The sequence below is a fragment of the Schistocerca gregaria genome, chromosome 2 (assembly GCF_023897955.1).
Source record: "Schistocerca gregaria isolate iqSchGreg1 chromosome 2, iqSchGreg1.2, whole genome shotgun sequence".
In the NCBI taxonomy this organism is placed as follows: domain Eukaryota; kingdom Metazoa; phylum Arthropoda; class Insecta; order Orthoptera; family Acrididae; genus Schistocerca; species Schistocerca gregaria.
Window position 1 is genome coordinate 539932782 of NC_064921.1, and position 17523 is coordinate 539950304.

The window sequence follows — 17523 nt, forward strand, 5'->3', positions numbered from 1 at the left end:
TGTCAACAGCGAAGAGGTTTGAATCTGACTGGGGCCATTTAAAGTTGGAGGTGCCACAGGGTTCTGTTCTGGGTCTATTGCTTTTCTTGATATACAGAATTATTCAAAAGTCATGGCCCTTAGGTAGAGACCGGAAAAATTCACATTTTACGATAAATGCAAAATAAATGTGAATTCTGCATGAAAATGCAAAAATGCTGAATAGTCGCAATTTGATAGTGAACTGTATCTAGATGAAGTATTTTATCAGAGATTAGAGTTTGAAACGGCTTTAATTTTTGCGCATAAATATAAAAAAATTAACCAATTTTCAATTACTGGTATTGTACATCATCTGGCGATAAGAAGAGAACGGCAATCTCTCTGACTCTGACAATGAGTCAGTTCTGGTGCAGGTGGGTGCTTGAGAAAGGGAGAGGCTTGTTTCGCCCCAGCTCTCCTATCCCCTCTGGTGGTCAAAATTCTCACATGTTTATGTTTGTGACATCTGCCACCACAACCCGTAGTTCTCACTCTGCGCTATAGTGATTGGAAAAGGAAACCAGTAACGTTTTTTGACTGCGCCATAATTCTTCCCCTAATGTTAAAATAGAGTTACCGCACGTTCGGTTCTACTTCTATGCTGTCTTGTCAGTTCTACCTGTAGCATTGTCACACGTGGGTTACAGAGCTAGAAATGTCCATGAAATGTCAAAATTAATAGTCTGCAGAATTTGTGCCCAGACACACCTTCAGTTCACACGAAGGAAAATGCTGCTGTTTTTCAACAAAACAACCAGTTTTGAATGGGTAAATACACCTGAATGAAAAAAAGGCCATTTCGGTACAAAATGATGTTGAAGTTTTAATGATATCAAACATTCCAGTCAAGAAGTTCCCTATTAGCAATTTTTTTAACTGTCAGTTTCAAAGAACTACAGCTTTGTTTGCCTTCACTTATGTAGCATGACAACCTTTTTAAATAAAAAAAAAGACGTAAATTTCGACAAAAATAGACCTGTTTTACAAAAAATAGATGCAAATTTTCCCAAAAATATATGCTACATTTTCCAGTCCCTACCCATAGGACAAAGTCTACACTGATGGTTCAATAGTCTTTGTCTACATGACGAAGTCGTATTCAGAGATATGACAAGAATGATTACTTGAAGCAAAGAAGTCTGGTAAGCGCAGGTTTTAAAATGCATACCGTATTTACTCGAATCTAAGCCGCACCTGAAATTTGAGACTCGAAATTCAAGGGGAGAGAAACGTTTAAGGCTGCACCTCAAAATCTAAACAAAATTGGTCCATTGTAATACAATACACAATTTAGGTCGAATAAATTATGATACAGCTATAGTAGTTTGGTTCGAGTCTTAAGCTTAGCCATTGCTATGCATCAGCCGCTCCGTCCGTATTTATACAGGTACTCTTCCTTTTTCACGTGTTTCATCTGGTTTGAATTGACTGCTTATTTTTCTTTTGTTGATAAGTATTGTTCTCTTTGTTATAGGTATTTACGTCACTCTAAGCTGAAAATGCATTATTGCACTGTGTCACGCATTGTTTGTCGCATTCCGAGTGTTTACAGCCTGTCGCTGCTCGTGGCATGGCTTGCTTTTTGCGCGCTACCGCACTTAAAATTAAAAAACTAAAAGAGGAATCGTCTCATTAGCGAAACAATGGCAAGAGATTGCTATTTGTTGTTACTTACACTGCTACTTTCTTTGATAATGATCAACAAGGACCAAATAATAGACTGCATATGATAGAACATGTTCTGAAATGAGAGTTGGGCGAAAATGTTTCTCCGTTTGAAAATCTTTGTAGACGCCTCTTTAATTTTAGTAAATTACGTTCTGCACTGAAATTAGAGTCATCTTAGGTTTAAAAATCTAGTCAATTGCCGTGCTTCATTTCTGGCTGTATCACTATTAGGCATAAGAATAATACGAATATAAACATGATATGATATGTATATTGTTCCGTGTTTGCTGTTGTCTCACTATAGTTTCGTAGTTTATTAGGCAGACAGGATTTAAATGAGATAGCAGCCAACACGAAAGAATAGATGGCAAAATGTTTATATTCGTATTATTCTTATGTTGAAGAGAATACTGCATGTTAAAAACAAAGATTCCAAGACTTACCAAGCGGGAAAGTGCTGATAGATAGGCACAACGAATAAAACACACAAACACACACACAGAATTTCGAGCTTTCGCAACCAGCGGCTGCTCCGTCAGGAAAGAGGGAAGGGAAAGGAAAGATGAAAGGATGTGGGTTTTAAGGGAGAGGGTAAGGAGTCATTCCAATCCCTGGAGCGGAAAGACTTACCTACAAAAATATAGAAACCGAAGAGCTGTGGGTACATGTTTCTTGGAAGTATTGTGTTCATGATCTTGTGCTGAAACTGAATGCTGCTATTTTCACCAAAAGGTGGTGGTGGTGGTGGTGGTGGTGGTGATATTCAGTTTGTGGGGCACTCAACTGCGCCAGTCATCAGCGTTCGTACAGAGTCCCAATTTTGCAGTGTCCAATCTTAGCTGCTGTCACGAATGATGATGATGATGATGATGAAATAATGAGGACAACTCAAACACCCAGTCCCCAGGCGGAGAAAACTCCCAATCCGGCAGGGAATTGAACCTGGGACACCATGATCCAGAGGCAGCAATGCTAGCCATTAGACCATGAGCTGCGAACTTTTCACCATAATATCTCAGCTGTCATTGACAACGAGGTGCAAAAGCCTGTTTACTTCACTCCATTATCGTACATGGCACTATATTTTGAGGCAACAGATGGTCAGGCTCACCAGCAGCATCGTTTCACGAACTTTATATAGGCTGTTGTTACAGAGTCCTGGAATTCTAATTCTACTGTCACTGTATGTATACTCCATCATGAGATTTATTGTCAAAAATACAAACCTCAAGTATTCAAATCCAAGTTAAAAGGTTTCCTTGTGACACTCCACTTCTACTCTGCACAGTTTCTCATAATAGTTGAAAACTTTCCTCTGCAATGTGTAATTTATTTGTAGTCTATTTTTCTGGGGCTCATTAATTCCTTAATTCTTTGTTTATAAATTTTCAAAGCAGCATGCTGCAAACTATGTACCAAATAGTTCAAGTACCTATGGCTTGCTCGGTCCCATAGTATTATATAAATGAAATAAATTAATAATTCAGTATCGTTCAGTCAGTGCAATGCGTAATGACACCACCAGCAATTGCCTCAACAAAATATTCTGTAATTTATACCGCCACAAGAACTGTGTCTTCAACATGGAATATTTACTTTGTCTACTCATTAGTGTACAACTTACTTACTAATATAACCCAAATCAAAAGATGAATTTTGTAAATGTTCCGATAGTACCATCAATTAAGTTTCTCCCTGTGGTACGAATTTATGATAAACTAATCCTTCGAAGTCAAAGGAAACTATCAGCATGATTTTGACGTTTGACCTGTCCTGATCAGCTGTTTTTGATATTAATCTCTCGACCCACTATGAAGACTGAACCCTTGTATCCTTTGTATCAATATCATAACTGTAGCCTCACGTCTCATCAACAATATGATTCTCTTAAGGTGCATCTCATTCTCGTTTGCTTGAGTCACAAGCTCTTCACAGACTGCAAGACAAAGGTCTTTCTGATCTTGACTAATGAGCAGTGGGACAAACGTGGTGGCAATGAGATGCATTACAAGATACTGTGTAGGGATTTCATTACATGATCCAACACGCCATTGGTGTGAAATTGTGAATGTTCTGGAATTTTTTGAACAGACCTTGACAAGCACAATTTCATTGACATTCTTGATACGGGCATTGTCAGTAGACATCTAATGGTGTCCTGAACAAGGGACATCTTTAACTTGTGTCTGGCCATTTTTAAACCACGAGAATCATTCATAGCACAGAGTATGGTTTAAGCACTCATCAATGAAGGCTTCCTGCATCATTTGGTGTTTGCGTCTGTGAACTTTTCTCGGGTTTCACGCAGGATTTAATACAGACCCGTTGCTCCTCTAAACATGCCACATCGGAATTCACAAACTGTGCGACAACGTTCTGTTCAATACAGCACTGAACAATAACTAACAGACACATGATGAATTTCCAGGAGTTACGCATTAAACACAGATGTGTGCAAGGATGCCAACTGCGTTTTACTCCACACACTATTGGTGTGAAATTACGACTGTTCCGGAATTTTTTGAACAGATCTCGTATTTGACATTTCTGAATAAATTATTTTAAAAAAATACAAAAATGTAGAAAAGACAACATGAAAAGCTATTTTAACTGTCTCAGTGACTGTCCAAAAAAGGATGAAATACGATGAGCACAAAAAGTATTTTAACAGTTGCTACAGATGAAGTAGTTTGCTGGCAAGTGAACAGATGTGGTGTTTCCAATGCTAAAATATATATTCTGTACAAAATGTACTTTCACAGCATACACTTTGCTGGGAAAAAAACTCAAATATACATCTACTTACAATGCATTAAAATTATTACCACTGAACATATAAAATTAAATTTTAATATTAAGATTTTCTTTTACTGTGAAATATACCTAGGAATATAAATTATTATTGAAAATAGATACTGTGTATTTAAACAAGTATTTAAATATTTGAACTTTCTGAGTTCGAAATGATGCTCCAGAAGATCAAATATGCTGGCGACAAACAGATGTGGTGTTTCAAATGCTACAATATTTATTCTGTACACAACATACATAAGAAGAATTCATTCCGCCAGTTAAACAAAACCTATGCTTATTCATCACTTTACAATGTCATGAAATTATTCACTGTGTCGAACAATTTTTTTCGCTTACTCTGATTTTCTGGCTATGATACTCGTATGAACACATAAGAAAGGACTGGGAATACAAACTGACTATTTAGAAAAGTATTCAAACAATTAAGATTCCTCACTTTGGAGCGTCCCTCCAAATGATGAAGCAAGCTGGCAAGAAACACACTTTCTGTTGCAGATGTTGCTACATCTATTTTGTTCACGATGTAATTACACAGCACCCATTGCACCAGCATAACAATAATTCTACGTATTCATCTGGCATCCTGAATTAGGGTCATTTTTAACTTCTGTCTAGCCATTTTTAAACCGTGTGAACCATACCTGTAGCACTGAGTACAGTTTAAGCGCTCATCACTGCAGGCTTCCTGCATTATTTGTTGTGTTTCTGTACAGTTTTCTTGAGTTTAATGCAAAATTTAATGCAGATGTGTTGCTCCCTCTCGAAATTCGCAAACTGAGCGACACAATGTGCTATTCAACACAGCACTGGACAATAACTTAATAGACACAACAATGAAACTTCCAGCAGCCACACATTACACACAGACATGTTACATAATATAGACTACAGGTGTCACGCTTTTTGACCGGGAAAGTTGTCAATGGACATATAAAAAGACTGAAAATGAATACTGCACATTGTGGAAAGAATTCAAAAGCTAAAAGGTTTCAAGCTTGAAGTGTCTCTCCAGATGAAATAGTGTGCTGGCAACAGACAGACCGATCTTTTTGTATGCAGCAATATCTATTCCATGCACAAAGTAAATACACAGCATCAGTTAATAAAAAGGTCTACAGATCCATTTATCTACAACTTCATCATTTTTTTTTTTTTATTTTGACATAAAGAAAAGATTTCATAATTGCAAACATTGATTTCCAGCCTTGAAGTTTTCTGGAGAACAAATAACTTTATTTATGTACTTGGAATGTATTCAGATGCATCAGAAGTGTTTACCCACAAGCAATTCATTTCCTTTGTGAAGAGTTTGTGTCTGAATTATTGTGCTAGCATGCACTTTGAGCACCGACAAAGGGGGAGTGTGGGTACATGGATTCTACAGTGTTAGGCTTGCAAGCTACCTAGAAAACATTCAGCACAGCAGCAGAAGTGCAATAGTATCAAAGTAAATTGACAGAGATTCAAAATGTGAAATAATTTGGGTGAAGGTAATGGTTAAAGCAGGCTCAGACATCACAATTGGATGTCTCTATAGGCCCCCGGGCTCAGCAGCTGTTGTGGCTGAGCACCTGAAGGATAATTTGGAAAATATTTCAAGTAGATTTCCCCACCATGTTATAGTTCTGGGTGCAGATTTTAATTTGCCAGATACAGACTGGGAGACTCAAACGTTCATAACGGGTGGCAGGGACAAAGAATCCAGTGAAAATTTTTTAAGTGCTTTATCCGAAAACTACCTTGAGCAGTTAAACAGAGAAGCGACTCGTGGCGATAACATATTAGACCTTCTGGTGACAAACAGACCCAAACTATTTGAAACAGTTAATGCAGAACAGGGAATCAGCGATCATAAAGCGGTTACTGCATCGATGATTTCAGCCGTAAATAGAAATATTAAAAAAAGGTAGAAAGATTTTTCTGTTTAACAAAAGTGACAAAAAGCAGATTTCAGAGTATCTGACGGCTCAACGCACAAATTTTGTCTCAAGTACAGGTAGTGTTGAGGATCAGTGAAGAAAGTTCAAAAGCATCATACAATATGCGTTAGATGAGCATGTGCCAAGCAAGATCATAAGAGATAGAAAAGAACCATCGTGGTACAACAACCGAGTTAGAAAACTGCTATGGAATCAAAGGGAACTTCACAGCAAACATAAACTTAGCCAAAGCCTTGCAGATAAACAAAAATTACACGAAGCGAAATGTGTGAGGAGAGGCGTTCAATGAATTCGAAAGTAAAGGTCTATGTACTGACTTGGCAGAAAATCCTAAGAAATTTTGGTCTTATGTCAAAGTGGTAGGTGGATCAAAACAAAATGTCCAGACACTCTGTGACCAAAATGGTACTGAAACAGAGGATGACAGACTAAAGGCCAAAATACTAAATGTCTTTTTCCAAAGCTGTTTCACAGAGGAAGACTGCACTATAGTTCCTTCTCTAGATTGTCGCACAAATGACAAAATTGTAGATATTAAAATAGATGACAGAGGGATAGAGAAACAATTAAAATTGCTCAAAAGAGGAAAGGCCACTGGACCTGATGGGATACCAATTCGATTTTACACAGAGTACGCGAAAGAACTTGCCTCCCTTCTTGCAGCGGTGTACCATAGGTCTCTAGAAGAGCGTAGCGTTCCAAAGGATTGGGAAAGGGCACAGGTCATCTCAGTTTTCAAGAAGGGACGTCGAACAGATGTACATAACTATAGACCTATATCTCTAACGTCAATCAGTTGTAGAATTTTGGAACACGTATTATGTTAGAGTATAATGACTTTTCTGGAGACTCGAAATCTGCTGTGTAGGAATCAGCATGCGTTTCGAAAAAGATGGTCGTGTGAAACCCAGCTCACTCTATTCAGCCAAGAGACTCAGAGGGCCATAGACATGGGTTCCCAGGTAGATGCCGTTTTTCTTGACTTCCGCAAGGCATTCGATACAGTTCCCCCCAGTCATTTCATGAACAAAGTAAGAGCATATGGACTATCAGACCAATTGTGTGATTGGATTGAAGAGTTCCTAGATAACAGAACGCAGAATGTCATTCTCAAGGGAGAGAAGTCTTCCGAAGTAAGAGTGATTTAAGGTGTGCTGCAGGGGAGTGTCATAAGACCGTTGCTATTCACAATATACATAAATTACCTTGTGGATGACATCGGAAGTTCACTGAGGGTTTTTGCGGATGATGCTGTGGTATATTGAGAGGTTGTAACAATAGAAAATTGTACTGAAATGCAGGAGGATCTGCAGCGAATTGACGCATGGTGCACGGAATGGCAATTGAATCTCAATGTAGACAAGTGTAATGTGCTGCAAATACATAGAAAGAAGATCCCTTTATCATTTAGCTACAATATAGCAGGTCAGCAACTGGAAGCAGTTAATTCCATAAATTATCTGGGAGTACGCACTAGGAGTGATTTAAAATGGAATGATCATATAAAGTTGATCGTTGGTAAAGCAGATGCCAGACAGATTCATTGGAAGAATGCTAAGGAAATGCAATCCGAAAACAAAGGAAGTAGGTTACAGTACACTTGTTCGCCCATTGCTTGAATGCTGCTGAGCAGTGTGCGATCCGTACCAGATAGGGTTGATAGAAGAGAGAGAGAGAGAGAGAGAGAAAAGATCCAACTAAGAGCAGAATGCTTCGTTACAGGACCATTTAGTAATCGCTACAGTGTTACGGAGATGATAGATAAACTGCAGGAAAGGCGCTTAAGTAGCTCAGTACAGGCTTTTGTTGTAGTTTCGATAGCATACCTTCACCGAGGAGTCAAGCAGTATATTGCTCCCTCCTACGTATATAACGCGAGGAGACCATGAGGATAAAATCAGAGATTAGAGCCTACAAAGAGGCATACCGACAATCCTCCTTTCCACGAACAATGCGAGACTGGAATAGAAGGGAGAACCGATAGAGGTACTCAAGGTACCCTCCGCCACACACGGACTATGAATGTAGATGTAGATGTAGAAGGATGGTACAGGTAATGCAGCATACAGGAAGTGGCCATGGATGAGAGAGTCCTGGTGCAGGAAGTCTGCTCAGGTCATAATGACACTGCACTTGGCATGGCCTGTAGCCAGCATGTCTGTAGCAATGAAAGGGTTAAGGATACTAAAATTTAAGAAACAAATCTTACAAACATATTTGCTAGATGTGCACACACAAGATTTACAATTACATGAACAATTCTGTAATATTTTATCTTTAAGATGCATCATGTACAAGCTATTTTAAGTTGACATGCATGGGTGAGATACGTTTGTTTAAACTCATAGATTCAGTTGAAGAAGCACATTTGAACGTAGCTATATATAGGTCAACAACTGTATTATACATTTACGAAATAATTTTTACTGCTAAGTCATCTCTCACTGATATTTATTAGCATGACACGTTTCATTGGCATGCTGCAGTCATCTGGTTCATTACAGTTACATGCACATTAGTCTGATGTGTGATCAGGATTCGTGTGTGTCGTTCAAATTGAGAGAGCAATGATGAAGAGAATGGACGCCAACTTCTAAGAGTGGCTTGAAAAGTGTATCGCTGAAAATGGCCTTCACCTGGGAGATTATGTTTTCAAGCATTAATTTTGTGACATGGCAACATCATTGTAGTTAAATTCTGGGTGTCAAAAAAAAATTTTTTTTTGAAGCTCAAGTAAATTTTTTTAAAAATTATTTAAAAAAAAAAAAAATCCGTCCTTTATGCCTCGCCCACTACCACTACAGGTTCACCCATTATTCCAGGAATATCTTGATTACACAGCGCAATGATTACAGAATCTGTTTATTAGTGTCTTCTTCCTTATATAAAATACAACAGTTCCAGGACTAAGGGCAAGTCCTGGATTACACTATTAAATGAGCCATATGAACCTACCCTCACAGATTTGATTTGTATTGACAAGACGTATAGGGCACAACTAGGATTTTAACTTGTGTAAGTAGGAAATACAACTTTCAACCAGGGAGGAAAAAAGGGCTTTAAAATTTTAGCTTGCTTATATAGTTCATAGGGTCATTGATAAGCAATGAGTTTGCAGCCAAATGAGTAAGCGCTTAGTTTCATAAGCGAAAAGTATCTAGATCGAATCTCGCTGCAGGTGCTACTACCTTTTGTGAGTTATCTACACCAATATTTGGTGCTATGCTTCGATATACATAGTATGCTGTGAAATTGTGTGACGCCCGAGAACTGTTTCTGAATGTAAATCAAGTTTGCTTTGCAACAGACACACTAAAATCCCACGGACATACAAAAGTTCAGCAATCCCTACATATTCTACATGTCATGATAATTATTGTTTTCCATGTTTCTACGATTAGTATCAACCTGATTTGTGCAGTGCTGCATAGGTTATACATTATACTTGTCAAAAATTAGATACAGTAATATAAATAAAATGAATACAATGATTTGATTGTAAGTTTAAGTGTATCATTTTTCGATTTCCAAACTCCTAAAAAAAAAAAAAAAAAAAAAAAAATACTTTTTTCTCCTTTCTTCATGTTACAGATTAGGAAAAAAGTAAATGAAAGACCAAATACTGATACTTCTCAAACCCATATTAAATGTGTTGTTAGAATTACACGGAACTGAAAAATAAACTACTGGCAGCGAGAATTGATGCAGACACCTCGCACATATGAAACTAAGTACTTACTGGCTTGGCTGAGGATCCCCTTAACACTAGAGGTCCTACAAAGCATACAGCACAAGCATGCCTATGATTTTCAAATCCAATTTTCTCAAAAACGGTTGAAAGTTCCATCTTCCTATTTACATATGTTAAAGTCCTAGTCGTGCCCTACACACCCTGTCAATACGAATCAAATCAGTGTGGACATGTTCACACTGTCTCTTTGTATGACTAAATCAATCAAGATATGTTTGGATTAAAAACAGAATCAAGATCAGCGTGGCATACTACCGAGCAGAATAACATACATGATAGCATGTTCACTATACTAAAAATTGAGGTATTTTTGTGATGGATTTTAAACAAACTTCTGAGAAATTAATCCTATGTTGTAAATGCTATGTGTGTTCTTCAATCTTGTAGTCTTGAAAATGTCTACCACTTTCCATGTTAAAAGCTGGAACCTTGTGGGGTTATTATAACAAAGTCAGTGCATAATGAATGATGAAACTAATGAATATCTGTTTTAAAAATTTTAAACAGCCAAAGATTGCAAAAGTTTGTTTTGTGATAAGACACACTGAAAAAATCAAAATGCTTATTATGGCCATGGATCTATGCACAAGGAAATTCAATCATCTTAACTCCCATTTGAGGACAAATTATTGAAATATTTTAACATGTTCAATATCAAGTACGTTTGATAACAATTTCATTTTTCAATATCAACTTCCTGTGAATAAACAGTACTTTACCATGAGAAATTTTTGAGACTCATACCCTAGACTGCAGTACAGCAATCAATCTGTAGTATTCTGTCAGTTCATCATGTAGGGCAGCTACAAGGCTCTGGTTAACAAGTCCAGCCGGTCTCGTAGCATCACAGAACTGTCGCACCTGGTTGTGTAGCCACCCAACCTCCGCCAAACGAAGTACTTGCTGCCGGACCGATGGACGGAGGTCCACCTGCAAAAAGAATCTTGTCAGTCCTAATGGCTCTATACTTACACATATCTTCTGTTAAAAAATAAGTTGGATGTTACAACTTTCATCTTTAAATAAGTCAGATGACAAAGAAAACTTTGTGTTAAAAGTGTTTCACAGAGCGAAGAACATTCTGTAGTCTCCTAACTGGAGAAAACACTGAATTTTAGAAGTGTTATCAACGAATATTTATTAAACATTAACCAAGTCCCTCCAGGTATGAAATCAATATGGCAACAACACATAGCAAGAAGTCTAGCCAGAAAGATAAATATATTAGTAACTATAAGGAAATGCAGTGTCATAAATTTCCACAATAACTTCATCTGTCCATCACGTCACAATGTTTTCCTGTATTAATTTCAGAAAACTTCTTTTCAATTTTTTTTCATCATCATCATCATCATCATCATTGCAGTTTTGAGGTTGAAACCTCCTTTGTGCTTTGCTTCACTTACTGGTCACATCCCTGAACTCTCTTGCTATTGTTTGCATTCTCTAGTGGGAATAAAAAGATGTTCCAATCACATATAGATATGAGGCATAAAATACAATATCATCTGAGAGGCTAAACGCTACTAAGGACACTTTTAATGAGGTGTCTGAATGTCTGTGGAGGAACAGCAGCCCATCCTTCCTCAAGACCCGGAACCAGAGAAGATATTGATGTTGAACACTGGAGTTGGTAGCAAAGACAAGATTCCAGCTCCGTCCCAAAGGTGTTCCATGAGGTTCTCTGGGCGACCTAATCCATTTCAAGAATGTTGTTGCTTCACAGACGTTGCTTTATGACAATACACAATACTATAAAAGGTGTTCATATCCTTCCACATGTATCGTTTCATTGAATTCAGTATGGGGACCTAACCCTAAGAACAAAAACACACCCCCATACTATAAAACCACCTCGAGTCTTATTTCACTGTTAACATTATACATGATTGCTTATAATGTTATCCAGGTATTTGCTAAATCTGAACCCTTCCATCAGATTGCATGGGTTGTATTGTGATTATCATTCTAAATCACTCGTTTACAGTCATCCAAAGAGTCAAGTGGCATCACTTTTTATCCCACCTGAAACTTAACTTTCACTGACTTCATAAATGTGTCTCTTATGAGGAGCTGCTCAACCATTCTATCCCTTTCTTTTTAACTCCATATGCTCAGTCATTGTGCTAAATGGACTGCTGGTAGCACTTCGGGAATCACAAATAATTCAGTCTTCTTATTTGTGGTCCCTTTCTGACCATAGGTTAGGTATGCCTGGTCTTAGATTAACTGTGGTTCTTTCTTCACATTCTACTTTACACTCACATCACCAGTAGTTGTTTTGGGTAGCTTTAGAAGGGTTGAAATATCTATGATGTATACATAATACTCAGGTAGCAACCAATGTCTAGACCACATTCAAAGTTATTAAGCTCTCCTGACTAACCTATTCTGCTGTAGTGCTTCTCTACTGATGACATAATACTCCACCTTTTACACTGGTGGATCACACACTCGTGATATCTAGTGGTCAATTCTGAATTACATAGGGGTGTTTGAATACTTCTCATCAGATAGTGTATGATGCTCGTGGAGTAATTGCTGTTCGCAAAAAGTGTAGAGCACATCATGAAAAGTGAGGGGGCAAGACTTTTGAAGTAGGCCCAATAAATTTGTCATATTTCACTGCAGTGGGCCATCATGGCCAGTAAAATATATATACCTGGGCCGGTGAAACATGCCACTTGACAGCTCACTTGTTGTTGGCTGTACTGCGATTGCAAGGTTGCAATAGCTTCCACCACAAACGCCAACAGCTCTGAAGTATACTTTGTAAATGTAAACTACAATCAAAGTTTGTACGTAAGTACAACAAAGTATGTTTTTCTAACAATGGAGAGAACAGCAATGGAGACAAAGCGTTTGATAGTTTATGAAACTAGGAAACAAAAAACACCCGAAGTTACGACAATATCTATGAAAAGTCATTCCAAATTGTTACGATGATAGCTACATATAAAATGTCGTATTAATAATGTAAATCTAAGCATACCAAAGAACATGGTATCCAAACTTGTAGAAAGAAATGAAGCAAAACATCCATAGCCTACTCGGTTGCAGAGAGAAATAATTAATTCTGTATACATTTACACTAATCAATTTACAGTGTCAGTGGCACAATTCCATCCAGTTCCCCTTCACTATCATCGGAATTGGTGCCAAAATCGTTACCATCATTGTCTAACAAAATCAAGAACTGTTTCTTTTCATTTATAATTCCAGCTATAGTCTGTGTTTCTGTTATGAGTTCAGCAACATGGTCTATTTTATTCTTCCATGAGGCAGCATTTACCAGAGCAAGACCTTTGCATATCAGTCTTTCTACTTCTGTTATTGTAAAGGTCTTGTAGCTTCTAATGTATGCCTTGACATCACTCCAAACCAATTCAATTTGATTAAAATGGCAGTGATAAGGCAGTAGCCTAATTACCACATGACACTGTTCACTTGCAACTTCATCTTCGATGTATTTAGGTGTCACAGGATTAGTATGTTTTATGAGCAAATATAACAACAGCTTTGTCATGCTAATGTCCATAGCAATTTCTCTCGCCTGCCACCACTGCACCATCATTTCTTTACGGACACTAATGATGGGAGTTTTGTCTAAAATTACGGGATGGTATGGTACATTGTGTATTACAAAGACTGTCAGAAAACTAAACTGGAGCAACAAATTTTTAAACCACTGTAGAGAGTGTGGGTGGTCCATATCCCCATGTTAGTCACTGGTTTTTCTTGACTGAAAAACTAAAACTGCTTCAGGCACAAAGCCGTTCGAAAATCCAGCATGGGTCACAATTAACTGGAATCCTCTTCCTGTTGGGCTGATGACCACTGCTATTTGAAGTATCATCGGTTCAGCATTTATCAACTGATTCTCCAGTGTTGACCCAAGTTTTGGTGGTGGTGGTTAGTGTTTAACGTCCCGTCGACAACGAGGTCATTAGAGACGGAGCACAAGCTCGGGTTAGGAAAGGATTGGGAAGGAAATCGGCCGTGCCCTTCTCAAAGGAACCACCCCAGCATTTGCCTGAAACGATTTAGGGAAATCACGGAAAACCTAAATCAGGATGGCCGGAGACGGGATTGAACCGTCGTCCTCCCGAATGCGAGTCCAGTGTGCTAACCACTGCGCCACCTCGCTCGGTTGTAACAACGTGAGCTTTCTCAAGTAAGAGTTTTTGTCCTAACTTTTAAAAACATGAGCCAATACTTTTTACTACCATCGTAAGTAACGGTTTCCCCCCTGAGAAAAGTTTCAGTATCTTGTAAGTCTTAAAGTAACACATCTTATACAATGTTTAAACGTAAGTCGGCAACGTGGTAGCGTCAACGCCAGAGCTGGCTTTTGTTGTGGTGCTGTTATTGGTTCAGAAGACACAGCGCCTCACGTTTCCTACTGGTTTGTCAGTTATATTGCCAACTTTACGGTGCTTGGGGAATGACCTTGAAATGACACATTTCAGCAGCCTGGGTATAGGACCCAGTGTTATTACTGTTGCCAATAATCACCTATTCCACCAAGAGGCAATCATCATCAACAAGGATGATGATTAATTACATAACAGAATGTGTGAGGCACTTTTAATGATAATTTTGTATGGTTTTTGAATAACGGTTTTGATAAAAACTTTATTATTGTAATTTCAGTATCACTACTCTTCATTCATTTTCACCATTCATCAATAAATATAAAAAAAAATATTTCACACATGAAACAAATATTTAATAAATACAGTAATTTGGTCAAATATTCTCTTAACTGTGGTCCGAACTGGTTCAATACTTCTCTGTATGAGTATGAGACTGCCAGTCTCAAGCTTACTATAAAAAATAATGAAATCATTCATTTAAAAGTTCTCCTGAAAAGCAATGCACATATAGCAGAGCACTTGCCATTTCAAATCACTAATGCCACTATTAATCGGATGAACTGTGTGGCTGTTCAGTTTAGACTGCTGTCTGCATCGTTCTTTCCTTTTTTTATTTTCCTGTGATTGTGAGCACTTTGTACAATTTTCAGTTTTGTTGTGATCTACATAATTAATCAATATTATTAAAAGCTATAGTAAACTCTCTAAGTTTAATGCAGGACAGTTGTCCATCTGACAGCAAGTTTTATGCACTGCCTTTACTATCCTTTACATTTTGGAAACAATGACTATTTCCAAACAAATAGGCACCCTATTAACCATAACTGATTAACCTGATCATAGAGTTGTGGTATTTGTGGCTCAGTGTGACCAGATGTGCAAATGGTATGTTCCACTGCCCAGACTACTGTAGGCATTGCCAATCTGTAGGAATAAAAGTATCTACCTTACACAGACTGAGCAAAAAACAAAGGTGAGAAGTGCCAAAGGAAATGAGTCTTCTTTTTACTGGGCTCTACCCTGTATCCTCAAGGGGTCAGCATGTTAATCTCAGTTTGGCAATGTTACTGATATAAAGTGACAAGATGTCAATGTTTCACAACTGCATTCTTAAGTCAACAAATAACTGTATTTACGTTAATGGAAAATCACAATAGTAGATGTGCTGCCAGTAACTATTCTGGAATTTAGACCGAAATGGCCAACATGGAGAAAACCTAGTGCAATCAATGAGTTTGAGATAATTGGTTTACTATGTGCACTACATCAAAATACTGTTTACTCCTGATTATTTGGGGTAATGAGAGAGAGAAGATGCACAAATAAACATAAATAATCAAGATATTTTCTTACATGCAGTTTTATTCAAAAGTTTATCCAAGTTCTCTGTGTACGTAATGTAGTCCTGTTTATTTCTTAAAATAGTCTGGGAGGTTGGTCTGCTTCGGATAGAAGTTGATATTTATTTGCCTGGCATTTCAAATTTTTCTTGCAGCAATAGTGGCATTCTACTGAAATCCTGTGGCCCATATAATTTAGATGGACATCAACACATTGCAATGCAGTACAATGACTGAAAATGACAATGACTTTGTTCCCCACTTTCACGTTCACTGTCCTCTTCTTTGTTTTGTTGTGAAGCAGCGGTCACAATTTTGGCATAACTCATGTACTGGAAGCCAGGTTCACAAGCATCAATCGTCAGCCTCTCATTCAAGTTACCTTCATCACCACCTGAAAAACCATTTAAACCCGTAGTCGGATTCATTACTTGTGCAGTTGTTATTTACTCAGCACTGAAATCTTGAAAACCACTTTTTTCTATATCTGGAGGTATTTGCCGCCAAGCTCAAACGAGTGTTATGTGGTTTGACTTCCTGACAGGCATCAGAAATACCATTTATGGCATACAGAATTGTCAACTTCTTCCTGAATGCCACCAAATCACCCTCATTAACCAGCATTCTCAGTAGAATAACACTATGGAGCCATTTTACTAATGCAATTACACCTTGGCCCATTGGCTGTATAAGAGCAGTAATGTTAGGAGGTAAAAACTAAGTTACGGTGAGACCATCGCCAGGTATAAGAATTCTCTCAACGGGACGTGCAGGAGGGTTATCAAGCAAGATAACAGCATTTTGTGGCAATCTTTTATCATTTAGAAATCATGCACTGTACTTTCAGAAGGTGGTGGTTTCAACCTACACAAAAAAACTGGGTAGATGGTATCTTGTTGATTTTTATTTTAAAAAATTGTGACTGGTTCAAAAAATATTAATGTGATTGTTGGAGGGAAAAATAAAGAGTTGGGGACTAAACCCATCTATGAATGTAATTACTTTCCATGAATTCAGGGACTACTTTCTAGAAGAATTCTGATCTGAGTAGAATCGAAGTATTCCTGAAGAGTTTGTGCTGACAGATCAAATGATAACACAAAATAAATTTTTGAAAAGCTGGTTAAAGAGAGTGGACAATTCGCATGACAAAAGACCAGAGTCAGAGTTTAAATCCCTTGTAGAAACTGGCAGATGATTCCAAATGAAAAATGGAGAGCAGGAAGCATTTCACGAAGTTTTTAGAACATGTGGAAGGCAAAGAAATTTGGCAGGAAAAAGTGATAATTAGAAATAGGGAAGGACTGGCCTGAAAATCACAGACAAAGAAATTATTAAGACAGAAACGGGAATAATAGGAACAAACGAGGAAACAACCAACCAAATACGGGAAGGAAAAAAACGCAAGTAGTAGATGGTGAACTCAAGCACCTCTTAGAACAGAGTGTAAAAATAAGAGTTACAAACTTGAGGGGAAGACAAACAGGAAAACAGCAGCTACACTATTTATGGGCTCCAACCAAAGCTTAAAAAAGAGGAGGTATGAGAAAGCTACATGGAAAATGCAACCAACAGATCTCAGACGACACCAAAATACAGAGTGGAGGAAATAA

General features: G+C 37.8%; 1 protein-coding gene across 14 annotated transcripts in view; it reads right to left on the reverse strand.

The window, feature by feature from the left end:
- Positions 1–17523, reverse strand: part of LOC126331098 (gamma-tubulin complex component 3-like) — a 271857-nt gene that overhangs the window by 160080 nt on the left and 94254 nt on the right. For all 14 annotated transcript variants that reach the window (XR_007563253.1, XR_007563254.1, XM_049996444.1 and 11 more), the window contains one exon: positions 10939–11124. Coding sequence is in view for 12 of the 14 variants with exons in the window: in XM_049996444.1 (XP_049852401.1) it covers positions 10939–11124 (186 nt within the window). In the remaining 2 variants the exon portion in view is untranslated. The remainder of the gene's footprint in view (positions 1–10938; positions 11125–17523) is intronic.